The 22,549-nt window shown below is 37.0% G+C and overlaps 1 protein-coding gene across 1 annotated transcript in view; it reads right to left on the bottom strand.

The window, feature by feature from the left end:
• The window catches only part of ADCY2 (adenylate cyclase 2), a 206,010-nt gene that overhangs the window by 95,955 nt on the left and 87,506 nt on the right, over nucleotides 1-22,549 (bottom strand). The window contains exon 4 of the mRNA XM_064428914.1: nucleotides 9,919-10,068. Within this exon, the coding sequence (XP_064284984.1) occupies nucleotides 9,919-10,068 (150 nt within the window). The remainder of the gene's footprint in view (nucleotides 1-9,918; nucleotides 10,069-22,549) is intronic.

Consider the following 22,549-nt stretch of genomic DNA (forward strand, 5'->3'; position numbering starts at 1 on the left):
ATACAAAAGAGATGAAAGTAAATAGTTAAGCCTGTGGACTTTAGCATTCTCTCTCACTTCTCTTCTTCCTTTTTATTTCTTTTTGAATCTCTGCCATCTGAAAACACATTAAAACCAGAGGAGAAGGCCGGAAATAATTCATTAGTGGCTCTGGTAAGGATTTAGAAAGCAAGTGTCAGGTTTCAGTGAAATAAGGAAATACACGGAGAGGAAGTTCAATGTTTACTGTCACCACTACTGCTTTTTAATAAAGTCTAATTTTCATCAAGATGCCACATTTACTTTCACCTATAATAATGCATAAAGCTTCATTTCAACTGGAACTACCTCATGAACCAATGCAGCTGTAATTCTTGGGTTTGTTTCCCTTAATGAGGCAATCAGACTATTTTTTTTTTTAACAAGAGGACATTTGTCAACGATAATGACTGTTCATGTGATAATTTAGATTTATACAAACATATGATTTAGTGTTATACAACATTCTGGTTTAAAAATTATCACAGTAGCACAGATTGAATGGCTTGCAATCGAACTTCCTGGCAGATTTCTAAACACAATTTACTGAGAAACATATTTTTATGTTGAGTATTTTGTGTAGCAAGCCTGAGACATCACAAGTTTCCAGAAACCTACTTGATAATCTGGAAGAACAAATAAATGTAATGCTTTTAACAAAAAATCTATTTGCCTCAACATCCCTACACTCTGAGAGCTGCTGTACACAACCATGCTGTAGGTGTGCATATGCCCCTGCATCTGAGGTTGGACATGCACCTCTTCGTTCCAAGACTAACAGTATCCCCATGCCCATATCACCTCCCCTTCCGCCCCATATAAATTCACATTCTTCTCAATCTGAGAGACCTTTTATTTAAAATAAAGATAAAATATATTAAAACATGAAACACAGCTCTAAGAATCGGCAAGGCACATAGGCTGTGAGCACCCATGAGTGCAACAAAGTTCAAGAACCTCTGCTTATTATTAAGTAGTTTTTCTTTCTCCTTTCCTTAAACATCCACATTCACAATTCTCACCAAAACCTCAAGGAGAAATGGGATTGCCTGAAGAGAAGCCTGGTGACTATGGGAAAAGTTTAATATTCCTAACACCATACTGGAGCACAAACAGGTGAATCCAATGACCACTCCAAATGGGAGGAAAGGGGCTTTTCTTCAGCAAGTCAAATCTGTGGGCTGGGGTCCAGACTGACAAGTTAGAAGGCACTGTCATGACTGCAGTGCAGCTGCAGTGCACCTCGGGGGGGGAACAAGGGTGACAAAAAGCAACTCCTAAGGGAAGGAGCGAGGAGACTGTACTCTAAGTTCTTACAGCTTTCATAGCAGGTCTTAGAAAGAAGTTGGTCTTGAACACAACCAGCTGAGCTCCTAGCAGGTCACTGAGGGGGCTTCTATACTTGACATCTACCACTTTGGCACATGCTTTTGGCTGAAAGCAACTGGGAATAGTTTATTCTGCAGAGCTGTATTTTCTCCTAATGGTTTTTCCCACAGTATGAAGCCTTTCAGATCCAGAAAATTGATAAAGGAAGGTAGGGGTTGGAGTAAAGAAAGAAAGAGAATATTACAAAGAGAGAAAGGTAACTGATTTACAATCTAAAAGGAGCTGGAAGTAATATCTATGTCATGGACAAGGACATGAACTTCTAGAAAAGTCCCAATATAGCCAGATTCCCAAGAAGATCTTAAAGACAGTGACCACACTTTTCCATTATAACCTGAGCTAAGTAAAGCAAGGGGGAAGAACACATTGACACACAGGACTCAAATGCACCCAACTTAAATTGTTTAGTTTATGTGTACTGCCAGTGTGAATGTCCATGTGAACAATCATTTAAAGAACAAAATGTATTAGGATTGACATAAAGAAGATATTTAGAAGTCATAAGATTGTTAACAATGTTAGAAGAACACATAACTTCTTGTGAGCATAACCCAGATGAGCAGGATCTCCCAGCATGATGCTGCTGCTAACAAGGCCAATGTGTCCCTGAGACTTATAAGAAGATTTTTTTATGGATCTTTATCTCCTTAGGTGAACATAATTGACAACAGTGTGTTCAGTTCACTTGCTACAAAAATGATATAAAAAATAATGAATCATTAAAAGGTCACACAAATGAACAAATACCTGGAAAATCCTCATTACAGAGAACCTTTAATGGTTTTATCATAAAAATAATTATGATATGACTCAGCAATTCTATATGTAAAAAAATAATAATCAGGCCTCTGGATTATCAAAATCTGTGTGATCTAAGTGTAGCTTCTGTAGGCACAAAACCCTGTAATCCCTATCTGTACAGAATAATGTCTAATGTGGAGATCTGAAAAAGACATAGCAAGGTTAGTAAGGACAATGGGATCTAGTTGGATTTCAATAATTTTATCTGGCAATAAAGTGGCAATTTAAAAATGAGGCAATGAATTATGAGAATAATGAACAATTGAAAACTTTGGTCTCGCTGTCAAAAGACATTCTCTTTCTAAAAAGAATGACTTTTCACCTATTAATTTTAGCCTTTGTAATGTGGCTGACAAAATTGCAGGTGCCATGACAAAAATTAACATTTGCCTGCCAGCTATGTATTTCATCCAAATTATCAGGATATCTATGAAAATGTGGTACTTAGTATCTGCTTAAACTACACATTTTCCTCATAAAACAAAGCAACATGACTCATCAGTTTATCTGAGCATGTTAAATGTAATAAATTACTGCAGATCAACACACAGAGAAGCAGCTGAAATCTCATCTAGTTCACTGCAAAATGCTAAATGACCTTTTCTCACAGTGAAGTCCTGAGGTAGGAAAAAACATTACATGCAAGAACTGGAGTGTCTCTATTGATCTGTGAAGCAGATACTTGCACGAGGCATTTGCTAAGCCATTAATTTCAGAATTGTGGACACTATGAGTGTCTTCATGCAGGTAACTAGACTTCTAATATTGGCATCTCTTCCCCTTACAGTGAAATATAAATTCCCTGGGGTGGAAGGCACGTTTTATAACTTTTCAAAACATGACAAAGCCTTATTTCTACATAAGAAGTCCCTCATAGCTCCTGCAAACAATTCAGGAGAGAAAAACTGGAAAATAATGGTTAGGAAAAGTGGTCGTCTGCCAATAGAGTTTTGCTATAAATTTCAAGGTCATTTCCCAGATCCCTGAAAAAGCACTGAAAGGGAAGTATCCCACACTTGTTAGACCTCTGGAGTTTTTAAACTGCAAAGCTGCCAACCACCCTCCTCACTGCTCCATCTCCACAAGGCAGAAGCTCCTAAGCACCTTTTTAAGCAGTGAAGTATTATGAAAGAATAATTCCAGGGACATAAACAAGATGCAGGTTGCTAATGCAGTGCATGACCCTTTTGCAGGCAAGGATCTGAGTATCTTTTCTACCTTACAAGAACTCTGGCCAGCCAGGCATATGTGAAGCCTCTGTGCCTTTCAGTCCTACCTTCGTTACAGTTTTTTATCTCCAGGTCTTAGTTGTGACATAAAACTTGAAAAATTGAAAGTTTCAGATTCATACTAAATACTGGGCCTTGCGGGGAAATTAATTGCAGACTCTTGTTACTGTAATGTCATCATGAGTATTTGGTCTCTTTCAAATTCTTCAGTGACTGGACAACCTGAACATAACAAAGTAACAACGGGTATCTGATTATCAAATCACTCAACTTTTCTTGACAAACACATATTCCTCTTGCAAAATTAATATTATTCTCATCAAAAATTAGGAGCAGAAATAGCTACATTATTCCTGGCATTACATTTCTGTAAGTAGTCAGTACAAGAAACTTGAAAAAAATTTCAGTAGCACCTGATAGGACTTTTTGTTGATTCAAAAAACATTCAAGTGCAATTATAGGATATGATTCAAAGTAATATTTACCTTTTCATTTCTTTCTATCTGAAATCATAGTATTCCTGTAAGTCACAGCACTCTGTTACAGGAAAGACATTAAAGAAAACCCGAGATTCACTAAAAAATTCAGGGTGGAAGGGACCTCTTGAGATCCATAGTCCTACATCGTGTTCCAAACACAGCTAATTTCAAAATTAGATGAAGTTGCTCACGGCTTCTGCAGCCGAGAAAATACAATTTCACCACAACATCACATGCTTTGTATCCAACACTGGGTCTCCAGTTTTCTCTGTGCTTGCCTTGCCTGATTTTTAGTTGTGGCAGCAGCTGTCTGGTGCCTGCTGCCTCTCTACAGTGCCTTAGCCCTGGGAGTACCTAAGGCCTGACACCGTGGGACAAACAATCCCTCTGGGGTAACAGGACTGGGGGACAGCAGTGCACAGCCTTAACTGGAATAAAACTGAAGAGGAAGGGGCTTTGAATCACCAGTATTTACATCTTCCTAATGAACTTGAGACATCTTGCTGTGAAACACCTGCTTTCTGCCTTAGCAACACTGTTATCATCCATTTCACAATCCAGAGGGACACATGAAGCATAATACCCAAAATCTAGTTTATGGACTAAAAGGCAACAAGCCGTATAATGTACATACACACATACACACATCTAAAGCTAAGAATGTATAGTTAGTTTACATTTCTTTATAGCATAACTGAAAACTTAACAGTCTAATTCAAGTATCAGTATTACTCTTGCTCTAATTATTAGAAAAAAATAAATAAAATAAACTAATAAAGAAAGATTTTTATATTAAGAAAGCAAAAGTATAGTAGTAATAATATGGTTCAAACTGTAATGCATACACTTCTTAGATTACAACCCTTTTTCTGGTAAAAAAGTCTCATGCTTTAACTGTTCCTGTGGGTCCTAATGTGTATGGGTTTCAGCCTGGCAGTGGTGGTGAAACTTTCAGCAAGTCATAAGCATCTGAAGCCCTTTTTGAGGAGCAATATGATGCTGAAGTTGATACTGATGGCTACTTCTTCCTCAATCTAGGATCTCTTTGCAATACTTTTTACATATCTCATCACACACATTTATACCTTGCTCTTTCTTTGCTGGTCTGCAAGTCTCTCCTCTTGCTCTTTGTTCCCCCTAAAACACTTGTGACCAGGCCCAGGTGCGCATTTCTTCAAATGACTAGTGGAGACTGGTCACTTATAGATCTTATAGATCTATGTAGCTCTAGATCTGGAGTCTGCAGTGCCAAGCCTGTGCACCATCTCGAATCATCACGTGCATGTATTGCCCCCCACTGCATTCTGTGTGTTCATTTCTTCCACTGTCATGTCAGGTCTGCAATTTTCCACCTTATGTTACAGTCGTAAGTATCTCATTCTTCACAGAGTAGTTGCTCATTACTATTATTTATATAATATCTATGTTTGTGCTGTGTCACAAGAAAAAATTAATTACCTATAACCACCTTGTTCATAGAAATACTGCTGTTGCAGTTAAGTAAAAATAAAGCTCCAGGAAGGTAAAAAAAAATTCAGAGAGATTTAACCCTGGGGCCTTGCAAACTCAGTACAAAGCCCATGGCAATGGCAGTACTGTTTTGGGGAGGTACAGGGTTACAGAAGACTGAGGGTAATACCAGAGAAAAAAGGGAATACACTTGAATATTTTTTGCATAACATTTTTAGCGATATTTATGCTTTTTTGTGTTAATTAGTGTGGACTGTGACAGTTATTATTATTGTAACTAGGTTTTTTTGTATTTTCATTAGATTGTTAAGACTTTAATTAGCCTAATGAGATTCTGAGCTCTGTATTTATCATGTGTTCTCTTTTGCTCACAAAAATTGAAGCATAAGATCTGATACAGCTACGGCTTCAAAATCTCTCTGCTCACAGATTCCAGCATCTCTCCAGGCAGCCTTTCCCAGTGTTTAACCCTTCTCAAAACAATATTTTATCTGCTTCCAGCCGAGATCTATCCTGTCACAGTTCAAGCCTATTGTCTCTCATCCTTTCACTGTGTGCCTCTCTGAGAAATCTGACCACACCTTTTGTGTAAGCTCCTTTGGTACTAGGCAGATGTTAGTTGTCCCCTCCAAGCCTCTTCTTCTCCAGGCTAAATACCTTGAGTTCCCAAGTCTCATCATCTGTCGTGACCAGCAGTCCCCTGCTACTAAGTACCCCTGTAGCCCTTCATTGAACCCTGTCCAATTTCTATTTCCACATTCTATCCATCTCTCCCATGGTCCACCATGCAAAATTCAACATTTCCTCAGAACAGAATTTATTTCTAGTACTGACACATCAATTAACAGAAAGGACAGGCATCACACATGTGTATGAGCACAAACACTGCTGAAGTAATGAATGGAGTCTAAAATTTAAAAGACCAACATTAGTTTTTGTTTTTCCCATTTACTAGCCTTGAAGCTATGAGGAAAAGGAAAATGAGGAATCTCTTAGAAAAACTACTGCATATTCATGAAAATATTAGTAGCTTATCTTTTAAAAAACATTAATTAAACTTGCAGGAATTCATATTTCATATATTAGTTCCAAATGATGTATTTCAATGTTTCTGTTCTTTACTAACAGCCTTAAGCTTCACAAATGTATGAGGCTTCTCTGTTTAGATTAATTCAAAAACAATTTTGAAATATTTTGGTTCCTTTAATGAATGGCATTGCTTCCCCAAGTTTCAGTGAAAAAATTAAAATCCCACTCAATGATTTGAAACCTCATTCATTTTCATCTGCTACCTGAGTGTTGTTTCTAAAACCATCATTATACTGCCTCCTTCTCAAAGACAGCATTTCAGAGAACTCATTGAACACCAACACCTTATGAACTCCTCCCTGCAGTGTTGTAAGAACCTCTCAGTGTATATTCCTGTGTCTCATGATGCAAAGCCCCAGAAGAGAGAGAGAAGAGCAATTATACCGCTGTCATGTTAAGATCTTGCACTCAGCACTAGTGAGTCACCACCCCTACAAACTGTCAGCCAGACTTTTATCAGGGAGACAAATAACATCATGAGAGGCTATTTTAAATACATATCTTGGAATAAGGCTGCAAATTAAAAAGAGATCAGAATAGTTCCACATTTCTCTTTTATAAACTCTGAAAAGACATAAAAGGTGTGTGAGAAACACCAAAGTGGGCTTTGAAAATACTGCTTTTTACCACAGGAGTTCAAAAGTGACCCCTGCCCTGCTGGGAGGTGTCACCACCCGCAGCTTCCCATCCCTTTGGGGATAGCCAACCTTTGCTGTGCCCAACAGCAGAAATACACAGTGGTGTGGGTACATATGTCTAACTTGTACCTGAGTACCTGTGTACTTCATAAACATCCCACCCATTTCACCTTTTTCTAATGCATATTGGTCTCGCTTGAAAACAATGAATCTGGGGTTTCTCTTGAGTTCTCTGGCATAATTGTTGAGTGGTATTTTAGTATGCTTATCTACTGATCTATCAAAATGATGTTCTCAAAAAGGCTATTCAAAGACACACAAAAGAAACCCCAATAACTGAAAACAACAGTAGTCTACATTTGTATGAGCCTACTCTCAAATAACATAAAAGGAAATTCACAGAATAATTTGAAACATAAACTGTACATCTTTCAAAAACAATTATAAAACACATGACATCCATGATCTGGAAAAATGTGCAAATTTGACCTGGAGCCCTAATAATTTAGAAGCACATCCTACGCTCTGCACTTTTACAAAACTAGCTCATATAAAGTAAAGTAAATGAAATTAATTTTTTTTTCCTGTTACAGAGATGTAGAATCAAGGGTCATGCTACAACCTTTTACAGGCTAATAAATGCTTTGATCAAAACCGATGCTTTTTAAAATGCACCGTGCTCTTACTGTTTCACTGTACCCCAGTTCTCTAAAAACAGTCACCAATATGATTGACTTGCTTCCTGAGTACTAACAATGTGGATGATCCTTTGTATCTTCTTGGCAAAACAAGCAGTGTTAAAAGCAGACTAAAGTACATCCACTTCTGAATTAATGTCTGCAAACAAAGATGTGCGTTAATCCTGAGGGGAAAAAAAACCCCAACCACCTTATGAAATTAATCCTCATTTTTCCTTTTCACATTTAAATGTTCCTAAGTGTGATAATATGGAGGTAGATGTCTTCATTTTTTGGTTGGAAAAACCTTGAGATAAGGGACATATATTAAGGAGTTGAGGGGATAAAGGCCAAAGAAATCTAGAGAAGAAGTTCTGAAGATCTAATGAGCTCTTTTTGAGCTCACTGACAGCTGAAAAGATCACTGACTTCCACAGAATACTTGACTTTTTCAATAAGACATTGACCCATCTGTTACTAATCCAGCCCTGCAATACACTACTTAGGGCTGTGTAGATGTCTTAACTAATTTGACAGATTTATTCCTATCAAAACACAAACATGACAACACACACTTAAATACATATATATATATAAATATGTACAATTTCCTTTATTATTCTATAAGAACAACAACATTTATTAGTGAAAGATGGGTTTTGCTTCTTTACATCTTGCTAGGCTACAGCATTTTTAAAACACAAGTACTACAAACCCCAAAGAGAAAGTATCTGTCACAGAATCCCTGGTAGTTCTGCTTCTCTTCACTGTCAGGTTCTCAATCATTTCTGCAAGATCTTCAGAAGTGACAGTACACCAAAGCTACTTATTTATGCCTTCCCATAGAAACTAGTAATGTTTAGCAAAATAATACACATTTGCAGAGAACGTTAGCTAGAAAGATGTCTGCTGTAAGTACTGCAGACATTACAGAAAGCATCCTTACTCCTTTGAATTCAGTGTCCAGTAACACAACCCTCCTGCTTCTTGCAGATAAACCAATGTGTTTCCTATTCTTGGAGGGAAAAGCTACTGACAGTAGAAACCCAGGCCCTTACAACTGTGCTCAAAGTCCACCCATTCCCTGCACACAGCTTTGGAGGTAGAGGTGCAAAGATAAATGACTGTTTTTACAAACCTCTTCTGCAATAGCAAGTTATGCAAATTTGTATCTAATCATAAAAACTTTCTTTTACTGTAAACTGCTCTCCTTAAGATTACTTGAAATATTTTGTAGCAACTTCAGCCAGTATGCAAGCCAAGTGCCCAGCAGAATAAGGACAGCCCTCTGAACACACGACCTGGTAAAGTCCTTGTGCAGAATTTCCATTTGCTTATTTTAAGAAAAAAGTGTTGGTGATGGATCTTGAAAACCTTAAAACATTTTTGTGACCACAGACACCTGTCAGTGTCTCTATTCTCTGATCCTTAACAGTTCATGGAAGTTTGAGTCTTGGTGACCTTCAAAGCAAAATGCACCTATCTTCTTTACTACTTGATGAACTGATTTGTATTTCAAATTCTCTTAAATGAGGCACCTATCTGTCAGGATGACAGGCACTGTACAGAACTTGCAAAGAGAAAAAGAACTATATAAAGCAGAGAATTCTTTTATTCAACTGCTGCAAAAAATGACAGTATCATTATACAATTTCTCTAGCTCCTCCTAACAAGCCTGACCTCTAGAACTGTATCACGTGATTCGTCAATATTGTGGATTCAAATATTTTTCAAAAACAGTGCAGTAATATCTTCCAGCACTGGTCTTGGGCATGAAGAACTGAAGATTCCCAAAAGCACACATGCACATCTCACAGCTCATTGCATGAGGACAACAAAAGAGACTGTGTGCACACAGGATCTATACAATGTTTTTAACTCTCTTTATCGTAAAATATTTTCGTAGAACAAGTGAGAAAAAAACATATTTTGACAACAGAAATAAATGTAACACTTTCTTACAGTCTGATGGAAATTGTGCATAACCATGTTCAAAAGACTTGGCACATTTCATGAAGTTTAAGTAATTCAGGAAGTGTTTTCCCATTAACAAGCTGGATTACACAGATACAAATAGGGGGACAGTGTGCAAACAGAAAAGCAGACCCAGACAGGGATTTTCCTTTACCTGTTGCCTCTTTTCAAACTCCAGCTTGATACGGGATTTGATGCAGTTGCACGTGTCCTGATATGTCTGCTGCAGCGCCAGCTCCATGAGGTGTTTGTGGTACGCTCCGGCCAAGTTCCCGCAGATAAAAATTATTACATTTGCCAATATCTAGGGGGATTTAAAAAAAAAAGTGTCAGGGAATTTATATAAATATATTAACACAAATTAATCCTAGCTTGCAATGGAAGATTGCTGCAGTTATGCATTTTGGTTTTGTTTGTTTCTAGCCAAGGTTAACCTTTCAAAAAGCCTTTAAAATTCTTGGCAGCATCTCAAGCAATAATAGAATGACAGAATCAGCTAGGATGGATACTGTTTTAATTTAGGATTAAACAGGAATGAAAATGAACAGCATGTTTGCCTACTCAATGAGGTACACATTTCTGAAAAAAGAATTTCAGCTCATGTTAGAGCTCACTGCTGAGCATTAATTAGGTGGGATCATCACCTACTCATGTAAAACAATAGCTACGGCTCCTAATAGCAATATTGGAAGCTGTGTTATTGCTATGCTCTTTTAGCAACGTTTTCTTTTGCAGTGCCGTATGATTAAGGGGTGAAAAGTTTCACCCACACACATGAAAAGCCTGACCTGCATTTTACCTCAGCCTGATCCACTGCTATCCGTCAGTCAGCTATAAATAGTAACCTTGGTGATCATAAGCAGTGTTTAAGGAGCAAGATCTGACAGCTGCCTACTAGAATATACTTTTCTTTACTACCAAAAAATTACATTTGCTTAAAACACAGAACGTAAAGATTTAAGATTTAGGGGGTCACACTTGCAGCATCAGATGCCCTCTGCAAGCAACAACCCATAAAGACGAGAAATAAACTTGCTTAAAAAAATCCAAGCCTTTTTTGCACTTGACCTTTGAAAAGGACACAATATTGTGTGATGATGCTAATACTTTTAACTGTACCCAGCTTATTACTGCAAATAAAAGAAACACATTTATCCATTCGAGCCCACTCAGAGCAAAAGAAACACAGTAAAGTAATGAAGGCAATTCCTAATTCAATAATAAAAGTAATATTAAAGATAATATTAAATTGAAGTTGAGACACAGCTGCACTCTGCTCAAAGCAGGTCTCTATCATGTCTCCTTGTAAGGCCCTAGTGTACCATATACCCTGATGTCGTAGTACTTGTGGTCTGGAAGAAAAGGAGGAAGAAAGGGGGCAAAAATTTTGTCAACTCTCCACAGCTAATCAAATAATGAAGTTTCTGATAGATTTTCCTGGTGATCATTCATGGGCTGGTTCTGGTGTACCTATGTACCAGGGAATCTTTTAGGAATTGCTAGTGGTGAAAGAGACAGATCAGAAAAAATGTTCAACAGTGTGCTACGGTGGTTCAAAAGAAAAAGATATATTGTCGAATTAACAGAAATACATCTCCTTGTGGAATACATTTTATTCACCAAAAAACCTCCCATGGAGTTTTATAGTTTCTTTAATAAATAACAACTTTAAAATGCAAGATTTAAATATATGCTTTTATTTTTCTCACAGATTTAACATCATTAAATGCTATACTTGTTCCTCCATCTGTGACATTTCTGACATCTCACCTTTCACAGCTCCACAAAGCTAAAAGCAGGAGCTATTCAACTTTACTGCAAAAATGATCGATGTTTTCAATTTGCTAGAACTTTTTCTTTCCCTAAAACTTTAAGCTCATGGCATTATGTTTCTAAAAGTAACATATGAGTTCTTAAATTTTTCTAAAATAGATAAATCTAAAACAAGGGGGAAAATCTACATATTTAACTTTCTCTGAAGAACTTCTGTTATGAAGTAGAGAAATAAGAAATAGTTTAAATTAAACATTTCACAAGAGCTAATAATCTAAAAAAACCCCCACAAACATATAAGATCATGGTGTACAGCAAAACATTTGACCTTAAAATATTTTATATTTATTTGTAAATCACAATTGCTCAATTCTGCTTTGATGTCAGCAGACATGGATTAGCGAACAAAGGTTTTGTGTGACAGATCACAGTACAGGAGAAAGGGTCTTCCAACTGGCAATCGTTGCTGGGGTTTAAAATTAAATTATAAATTAGGAAATGCTTGAAAACAAAGACTGCTGGGCATAGAAAATGCAGAGATATGTAGCAGGAAGGTTTAGTAATAAATGATCACTGAATTGAACTGAAATCAACAATGTGGCTGTCATAATCTCTAGGCAGATGTCACTGCTGAAAGTCTGCACATACTAAATTAATTGTCCAGCTTCATAAAGTTATAGACCATTTAAAGCAAAACTTCAGGAATATAATCAATCAAAATTTTTTTAAAATATACTGTAATGGGTAGATGGAGGAGTAAATTATAAGTATCATCTTCACAGTCATAGAAAAACAAATTACAGTTTTATGACTGAAGTAGCTGAAGTGAGAAAATAGATGGAAACAGTGAGTGACAGGCAAGGAAGCTAATTAACCAGGCTTTTCAGATACTCAGTGGGGTAATTCAGCCCACATGAAGCTCTGCAATGGCTTCCAGTACCTGAATTAAGCAGCTGGAAGACAGTGCAAGGTATCTCAGCCACTGCCATACTTAGTGTAGATGTAACAAGTAAAAGTGTAAGTGACTATGCAGGTAGAAACTCTGTTTAAAACACCCTGATTCTTTAGGCTAGCATGGAGTTCATTCGGAAATGTGTCACTAAGGGATAAAATTCAAAAATAAAAAAATCAGGAAATGGATTAACTGATTTCTAAACAGATTTTTTGCCTGTATTTATTCTGGCTTGAGCTAATATTTCTGCTACTGAGTGAAATGCATCCCGCCAACAGATTGTTCAATAGCAAGCGCAATTAACATTACTGAACAAAATAAGCAACATTATATACTTCTTCCTTAGTATCTCTCCCCTCCCAAGTCTGCATTTTCCTTTTCATTGCAGCCCAGTTTCAACATGAGCCGGACATGAGCTCCATCCAAGACTTCTTCTAAAGTCTCATAGGCATTCACCCAGAAGAGACAAGTTCAAAGTTTTCCTCAGTCCAAAAAAATTAACCGAGCTTCCTGCTTCTTAAGCAAGTACTCTAATCAATATGCAATCATACAAAAGCTTTCTTCGGTTCAGGCACCTGCTCTGAAAAGATGCCATGCTATGAATCCTACCAGTACCAATGCACTTGGAATGCAGTCCTGAGTCAGACCAATCTTCTACCTTGTCATTTCTCTAGGGTAGAACTCTGCACTGTCTTTTCCCCCATTATTTTTTTCCCCACCTCATCCCTGCCTCCCCCCAACCCTTGATGTGTATTAGATATTAAGAAAAGCAGTGGTGGATCTTCTGGTAAAAAATTCTCCATTTTTCTGTGATAGCTCTGATAACTGTGCAGATAAAACTGTAGCAGAGAACCTCTATAGAGAATTCAGGAATCGATGACACATGGTTAGGGATTTCTCCCAGGAGGACAAGCCTGAGCTGTGGAAAAGAGTGTAACTAATGATGGTAACTCAAGAGCAGAAAAAGACCAAGGTGACCTCAAAGACAGCATTGCATGAACCTGGTTCACACCCTTTACAAACAGGCACTGTATGACCAAAACCCAAAAAACCCACAGTATACATAAGTTTAACTAAGCTCCCACTCAATTCACCATATGGAAACACTGAGCAACACAGCAGAAGTTCCCATCTCTCTGTACAGTCAGAGCGGAGAGCAAGGCAAATCTATCTCGTGGGCCATCTGCATCCCTTCTGATATATCCATTAACTGTACACTGTGCTGAAGCTTCTGTTTTATCAATGAATGAATTCCATGTCTACAGAAAGTGATCTAAATATGAGTCAAAAATTAACACAAGGAACACCAAGATACCATGAGGAAGTATCTGTAATCACTTAAGGAACACAATCATGGCTGACGTCTCCTCAGTCTGTTCTGACCTACAGAAAACTCCGTGTGCTTCCCGGCAACGGGGAAATTTTACATTCAAGCACAGGTATTTTTTTTCAGTATCAGTGAATATCAAGTAATCAGATGTCTAGTGCTTCACTATCAAAATAGACTGTATTTAAAGGCAAATGAAGACAAAGTAAAGTAGCTATGACTAATTTCTCAAGAGAGTACTACTACAGTTCACTGAGCTGCTCAAAAAAATGTAGTACATCATATATAAGCTCAACTGATGAAAAGTACCCACAAAGGTATATGCACACAAGGAAGTACTATGCTATGTAAAAATAGAAGAATTACTATAAAGACTGCTTATTCTGATTGAAGCATAAATAATTTGTTAAATATCTTAGAAACTGCTGTTCAAATACTGAATATGAAAATTAGAATCCTCCATAGATTTTCCCTGCATTGAAAGCTTCCAGTTTATGAGTTACTTTGCCACATTTCTTTCCTCTTAGATATTTTACATATCCTTCCCAAATACTGCATGAACAGAATTTTGAACTATAACAACAACAAAACCAACACAAACTATTAACAATTTCTTCAATAGTTAAATTTCACTTTTCTTCTGGATAAGAAAACTGAGGACATGAAAGCTGAGGGGTGGGCAAAATTTGCTATAATTTATGATGTCTGCATGGAAATTAACGTGAGAAAAAAAGAATTCTTATGTCTTTGCCTAAGTTCAAATTCTTTAGCTCTGCAAAGGTAAATCATCTTTCCCTTCATTTGATCTTTCATGAGGTGATGTGATGGATCCTTCATGTGGTGTTATGGAACAAGTCTGTGCTGCTTTAGAACCTGTAGAGCTTTAAACTCAGACATAATTCAGCTAAAAACCATGGGGTAAATACTGGGTAGAACTGAAAAGCAGCATTTTAGAAGGAAATGCTTAGCTGCTATGTAAATTAGTTATTCACTCAGTCACCATGCACTATGTCCAATACCATTATTCAGAAGGTTCTCCAGCTATTCCATGAAAAATCTCTCCCACATGGACCTCTGGCCAGTTATACAATGTTGCCTTTTTCTTCTTTCAGATGTCCAGACCTATAGAAGTCCAACATTTGAATACATTTCAGTGCCAACAACATTTATAGCTATGTCACAGCTCACAAACAGGATGGAAAATTTGAAAATGGGAGACCTTTTGCCATATGGCAACTTCTCTTTCAAAAACAAGGAACTTTGAGAAGGAGCAATATTACAGGGCAAAAATTTTTGTAGCTGGCCTAAAACTAGTGATCATGTGGTGCCTGGACCACCAGCTGCTGTTACAGAAAGTAACACCTGGACTTTTCCTGTACTTAGTGAGACCACTAAGTTGAGGTCTTTATTATGAAAGCTCCTGTGTTTCATGAAGAAAAGTAGCAACCTCTTAGATTTCTATTTCTGTTTTAGAGATGATGGTAAAAGTTTATGAATTCAAGTAATTCAGGTACAGAACAAGACTGGCTGAAGGACAGAGAAATTATGGGCAACTGCATACTTGCTTCCTCATGAATCCAAAGTAAAAAATCAATTCCTTTAATCACTGCAAAATTATTTTAATAGTCTGAAAGGTCAAAGATATTTACATCCTTAAATACTTATGAAGGCCACAATAAGAATACTCTACATAGGTAGTGAAGAAACAGGAAGACTCAACATCCTCAGACATTTCGTCTATATCAAAGAGAATGTTAAATGTTTTACAGCAAGGTAAGTAGAAAATAAAATGTGCAATTTTGCAAGAAAGATCTCATTTAAAAAAGAAAAACCACAAACCAACCAAAAAAACCCTCTTCAACTTAAGACTTCTCAAAATAACTGAGAGGCAACAAGAAAATAAAGATTTGAATTACTCAGTATCCCAGACGGTTCCATATTTTCAGTGCTAAAATAAATTTGGTAAAAAGTCCCTTTGTGGAAGGGGAATTGATGTCATTTTACAAGCCAGGAAGTTGTGATGTTGTCTTCTAATTGGTATGTGTAATTCTCTTCGTAGCTTCTGCTTCCTTTTTTGTAATAGCTATGCTATTTCATATGATTTTCTTTTTATCATTATTACAGATTGAACTTTCTCATAGCTCTAAGCTGTTCTGTGGAATGACTGGATTTATTTCCTTCTGCTCTGGGCATACACAGACCCTATCTATATCCCAGTGTAGATAAAAACAGATCATAAACTCTAAGCTCTTTAATCAAACCCAGGAAAAATAAACTAGAAACAAGAATCAGAGTTACAGTCCCTTTAGATCACTCCTGTGTAATACATATAATCAATATCATTGCCTCTAATTAATGACTCTTCATATTTTGAATCGAATTTTTTTTTTTTTTTTGCCAGAGGGTAACTCATGCTCTCCTCAGTGAGAAGGAAACAGGCAGCCACTGCACTCTCCTGCCTGCCTGCAGAGAGGTCTCTGGTGTTTACATGTACCTCTGGGATCATTTCATTTCTTTACTACTAAAATTGGTCTTCAAATGTTCTCTCAAAAAGACTGAGATTAATTTTTAGGTTCTGGATCACATGTATGGGTGAGTATTAGTGTGCTATAAGGAAAAAAAAAAGACTATAAAATTAAAATAATTTTTAAAAACCCAAAAATAAAATCTATGGAATAATACATCAGTCTTTGGCCTGTTACAGAAATAATCCTACGTCTGATCTTAAATACCTTCAGTCTTTTCCAATAAATCTGGTTTACTCTTAAAAAAAAACCCCAAAACTAAAATCTATAATATAAGCACATTTACAGGACCAGCAATATGCTGCCAAGTCTAATGTGTGCCACTAGATAACTCCCTACTTGCCCTGACCAGAAGTACTACTAGCAGTCTTCATACATCTCTAAACATCCCCCCTTCTAGCAAGTTTTACAGAAATTAATCAATAGGTTCAAAAGACAAACAGATAAATGAACTGATAATCACAGAAATGCTCATTATTCATGTTGTGATATGCCTAAACCTCAATAACTTACTGTCGATTTCAGATTTCTCCCCTAATTTCTACAGTTTATACTGTATGTAACTGCACTGCATATTAATATGCTACATACTCTCAGTTATCAATATATATGGAAATTAAAATCAAGGGACAGTTTAGAATTACACAGATAAATTACACTAGGAACATATACTCAGTGTAATTTTCTACTTCATTTCAAACAGTTAGCAATAAATATGTGCTTTGATCTATTTGATAAACATTTTGAAATTGTATTTTTAATGATATCTGTATGAAATTCTGATTTATTTTAGCATGTTTTTCGCAGGTAATATTTTTGTCTATCAGTGTTCACAATGATCTGATAAGCTTTTTAACTGGATATACTTAAGAATATTTTCTGCTTGTCTGATGACTATGACAAACTTTAGTCAAGCTCATTTTTCATAATTTGGCAGTCTGAGCTAGGAATCAGCAGTCTTTGACTGCATAGTTCACAGAAAATGGTGTGGAGCAGAAGGGAGGATAATGATAGTGGTGTATAAGGGAGGAAAATTATGACCTACAGAGTTGGATTAAATGGATCCCAGAAAGTCCTCAGAGTTGGAGTTAGTAATTATGACAATCTTACAAGTGTTTTAATGTTTTTTAAAGAACCTGGTTACCATTTAGAAACACAATGAGATCTCTAATCACTAGAGTTAATTAGGGGTTAATTCTTAATTGGAAGTCATCTAACAGGAAAATTTGCTTTCAGGAAACCTGAAAGTTTTATTTTCTGGTGTCAGACAAATGCTGTCAAGAGTAAACAAGATGAGACAAAGAAAGTACTAAATTTGGGTTACATTCAGGAAGGAATTAAGAAAATATTAAAATATCTTCATGTTGTTGGTGCCAATTCATTCCATCTGTATATAAAACACATCATTTTTCTCCCCTTCATGCTTCAAAACTGTCAAGATGTCATTTGTCAGGTCAGGCTTTCTATTCCAAAGCCCTACTGTGAAGAATCTTGGACCTGAAACCCTGAAACAGTTGTTTTTTTCTAAATTACATGGTTTGTGGGAATATATTCTGAGTAACACCTTAAAAGTTAGCACAGTACCTCCAATTCATAGAACAGAATCAGAGTCATAGAATCTTTATGGTTGGGATAAACCTCTAAGATCATCAAGTCCAAACATTCACCCAGCCCCACCATGTTCACCACTAAATTCTGTCCCTAAGTGCCATACATTTTTTGAACACTTCCACGGATCATGATTCCACCAATTCCTTGGGCAGCCTGCTCCAGTGCCTAAACACCCTTAAAGCAAAGCTGTTTTTCCTAATATCCAGTTTAAATCACTCCCTGGCACAACTTGGTGGTATTCCCTCTTTTCCTCTTGTTTGTAACTAGGGAGAAGAGACCCACACCCGTCTGTTTAAAACCTCCTTTCAGGTAATTGTATAAAGTGAGGAGGTCTCCCCTGAGCCTCCTTTTCACCATCATTTTCTATTTATACCAGCATTAGTGACAACCCCTATAGAGCAGCATTTTCACTGCAGGCACCTAAAATACTACACAGCATTGTTAGGGATAGGCTATTACTCTCAAACTAGCTGAGAGCAATGATTAAACAAATGGAGGTACTCATCCAGCGAAATTTTCCATCCCTTCAGACTTGTTCTTTTACTCCTACTTCTGTTCCTTGTCTTTTAAAGAACCACTTATCCACACACAGATCTTCCCTCTCTGTTCATTGGAAAGGTTTGGACAAAGGACTCCTTCCAAGGCATACAGCTATCAATGAAATCAGCCTCATCTACTTGTTTGCTGATGCCTTCAGTCAGATTCAAGGTACTTTTAAGGAAAGACTACCTTTTGCTCCTTTCAAAAGAGAATGTGTTTATCTCATTCACTATTCTTACAGCTTGATTTTTTGCCTCATAAAGACACTGAGTTTACAGACCTAAAGTCTAGCTGACCCTTTCTAGAACCTTTTTAAAGTTTATTTTCACATTTTCTAGCTTAGGGTTGAGAGGAACCTGGGCCTATTTTAGACCAACCTATACATGTTCTCCTTCACTCATCCCTCTGAGAGGATTTCAATGTGAGATTTTCTTCTGTTTCTTCTTCACTGAACAGGCATACAGAAATTGTTTCTCTGTGATAGCCTTGTCCTCCCTGAGTATTTTTGTAACCTGGATGCCAAATGTCCTTACAGACTCTCTGAAAATCCTTTTACTCAAGTGCTGACGCAAGGACCCAACATGCAGGGCAGGGAATTGGTTTGGTTAACTGCCATAGCTCTAGCTGCTATCTAAAACAAATTACACACTTTTAGGTGTGTATTCTTCAAACTCCTATCTGACCAATGTAATTGCATAGAAAGGCATTTTGCAGCACTTTAAAAGACACTTGCACAGTTGAGATGTTTTCACTTTGGCTAATTAACTTTAGTGGTGCAAATAGATTCCAAAATTGCTGATAAAGCATGCTAATTAGCAGAATGAATAGCAGGAAAAAACTGCAGCTACAACAGGCACAATCACAAAGTAGATTGAGATAGCTCCATAAGGTATTTTATAGCTCGACTACTGTGCATCAAAGACAAATGTTATTTTAACTGAATTACAATCTAAAACTGCTTATGATTATGTAATTTTCAACATAAAAAATTTATTTCCTTACTGTCATTTTCTTGTTCATATTTTAATTTACTATTTCCTGTATTCAATATATTCTCTAGAGGATTTTGCTTGGTAAACGAGCCTACAAATTTTGTGCACCATAAAAGAAGAGGCTTTTAGGTTATGATGGCTGGATGGAAGATTAAGTGCTTAACAACAAAGTTTTCCTTTCCAAAGATTGTATTTCAAAAATCAAATGTGTTTAATACTGTGAACACGAAGACAAATAGAAGCCGCTAAAGTGGCAATAATACCATTTACATGATAACCTTCCATAATACCTACACCTCTGCCTCACTACCAGATTTTGCATTTAACAGACTTCTTACAGATTCCTTTAAAGTTTGTATACTACATTTCTACATATTTTAGAAACAAAAAGCTGTGAATCTATTATTGAAATATATCATGATGTTTTGCAAAAACTGAAAGGCTTTCCCATGTACAAAGAGAAGTTACTAATAATATGAAGGAAATAATACAATTTCCAGATGATTGCAGTTATATTGTATTTATTAATTTCTGACTTCATTCCCAAATGTGACTGGAATATAATTGGAACACTATGGATAAATTAGAAATAGTCACATGAAAATACAATCTCTTTTTGCAAATTCTGATGCACATGTCGCAACACAAAAAAAAAAAAAAAATTCCCTTCTTGAATGTTTTTAGTCTCCTGCCTGTCTTTATAAAGGATGCCTGTTTTGAACCTGGTATGTTCTAAGATAATAGAAAAATTACATCCTAAGTGCTCCTAAGCAGAAATATGAACAATACAGAAAACGCATATGACTTACAGGACTTTTTCCTGCATGGAATGACTATTTTTTCATTCTCCACAAGAAAAATAATCCTGTACAAAAAGAAAATTCCTATTTAAACCCCATCATGTTCTGTTGCTAATACAAGTTATCTTTTACAGCAAAGTAAGCTTCACCCTGCAACCAACCTATCTTTTAATAGTACAGCCTGCCACTTGAAAGATTTGACAATACATCATGAAGATATGAAGTAATACAACATGAAAGAAGACCTGGGAGCAGTGTTTCTCATATACCAACCCTTCTTAATCAGAGAAGGCTGCTGGAGCATCAACATATTGCAAAGTAATGTGCTATCTAAGGGAAGCAGGTCTCAGCACCACGTAGAATAGCAGATTTGCTTTGCTTTTCAGTTATGTTATGTTTAAAACACAATTTCCCAAATATGTAAACACACACACACACAAAGCTAATTTTTCTTCACTTAACATCTCAAATTCAAGTTAGTGAATTTGAGTTTATGGACATTACCCATGCTCACCTCTGGGACTGTATAACACCCCTTGCTCTGTTTTACTAACCACTCAAACATATTCATGGAAGTGTTTCTCAGTTCTCTCCAACAGCATCCTTTATCTCTGCTTCGAATATCCCAATGAATTCTGCTACCTTGTTATTCACCACCTTCTGCAGAGAAAGGCTTTCCATGTACTTTTCTCTTTGAGGAAAAGACAAAATCACAGCTAGGAATCCACAGTTATCCAGCGACTCTAAGTGTACAAATTGACTCCTTTCCTTCCCCACTCCCACTGCTCCTGAGATATTTCTACGAGCCGTAGGATGCTAAAGAACAACACTGGCAAACCTAAGCTGTTCCAACTCTCTCAATTCATTTCAGCACAAGTTTACCAATCTGCACAGAATTCCTCTCCAAGCAGTTTCTGAGACAGCCTGAAAACAAGAAGCTTCACAGAAAATAGCTGACTCTTTTAAGAAGACTTCAAAAATTGACAGGCAGGTCAGTCACTGAACAGCAGCGAGTTAGATGGGCAACACCAGTAGGTGTGGCTTTTGCAAGAGCACAAAGATGGGTTTGGCCCCTGCCACCAGGGCTTCTTGAAGCAGAAGCATGAGAAAGAATGATCAGCAGCTCACAGAAGAACTTTTAAATGCTAGCCCCAAACCAACATGATGGTAGATGCGTGCAATAGTCACAGGACAAAAAAACATCCCAACACGTCATTGCTTAAAATGCCAAATAAGGGACAAAATGAGTAATCACTTAAAGAACATGATTGCAATGAGTAAGAAACTTTGCTTCCCCTAGGCAGGGCTTAAAACATCCTGTGTTGTATTTAGTGCTCCTTTATTCTGTTACTTTGCTTATATTTTTCAGTTGCTTGCTCTGAAGATTCTTTGATTTGCTGTCATGTGTATGTTCAAAATTGTGACTTTCTTTAGTCTTCCTACTGATTTCTTCATCTTCCTCCACCTTCACTTCTTTGCACTGAATAGGTGGTGTAGATAGTGTCCATGGAGGTAACATGGAATGGACAGTGAATGGACAGTGCAAGGCACTCTTTAGGAGAAGAAATGAGCAGCAATATTATGGCTATTAGAGACAGCTAGCTGGGCAGCACTGCAAGGACAGTACAGAGGCACGAGCTGTGCATGAGGCCACCATTTTATCAAGGCAAATGCAGACCCAGTTGCAGAATAAACCAGCAATGAACAGAAAAGAAATCCATGCTTTTCAGAAAATAATTATTTTATACTCTTGATCTGTTCCACTCTGAAAGGATGTTCATCCAAAGTACTTCATACACTGATAAAGAAAAGAGTTGTATGACTTTTTATTGGTGTTTTGTGGAGCTGCCAACATTTGCCAGTATTCCTAGGGCAGGTGTATCCCCACTCCAGATACCAGCATGTACAGACCTTTCTTAATTAGCACTGTGATGCACATGCTTATTGCCTGACAAGTGACAAAAAAAAAGGTTTGTAGACAACACACCAAGAGAGTGCACTGCTACAGAGCCCCAGAGATTATTTGCTGGAAATTTATTTTTTCCCTCTAGCACCATCTTAACACTCCTCCTTTCACCCCATCCTGCACTGGGAAGTTTCAGACTCCCAGATAATAGGAAACTGTCATATAGTGTCTGAATTCATCCTAAAGAGAGAAGGTAATTTCAAAAAATGAAGTGCACTCTATGTTAGCAAAAGTTTATCACAGAAAGGGAGTTTCATTAGCTCTGAAACCGGAGAAGCCTTCTGGGTGGGCCACAGTCT

Source organism: Passer domesticus, chromosome 1 (assembly GCF_036417665.1).
Source record: "Passer domesticus isolate bPasDom1 chromosome 1, bPasDom1.hap1, whole genome shotgun sequence".
Taxonomy (NCBI): Eukaryota; Metazoa; Chordata; class Aves; order Passeriformes; family Passeridae; genus Passer; species Passer domesticus.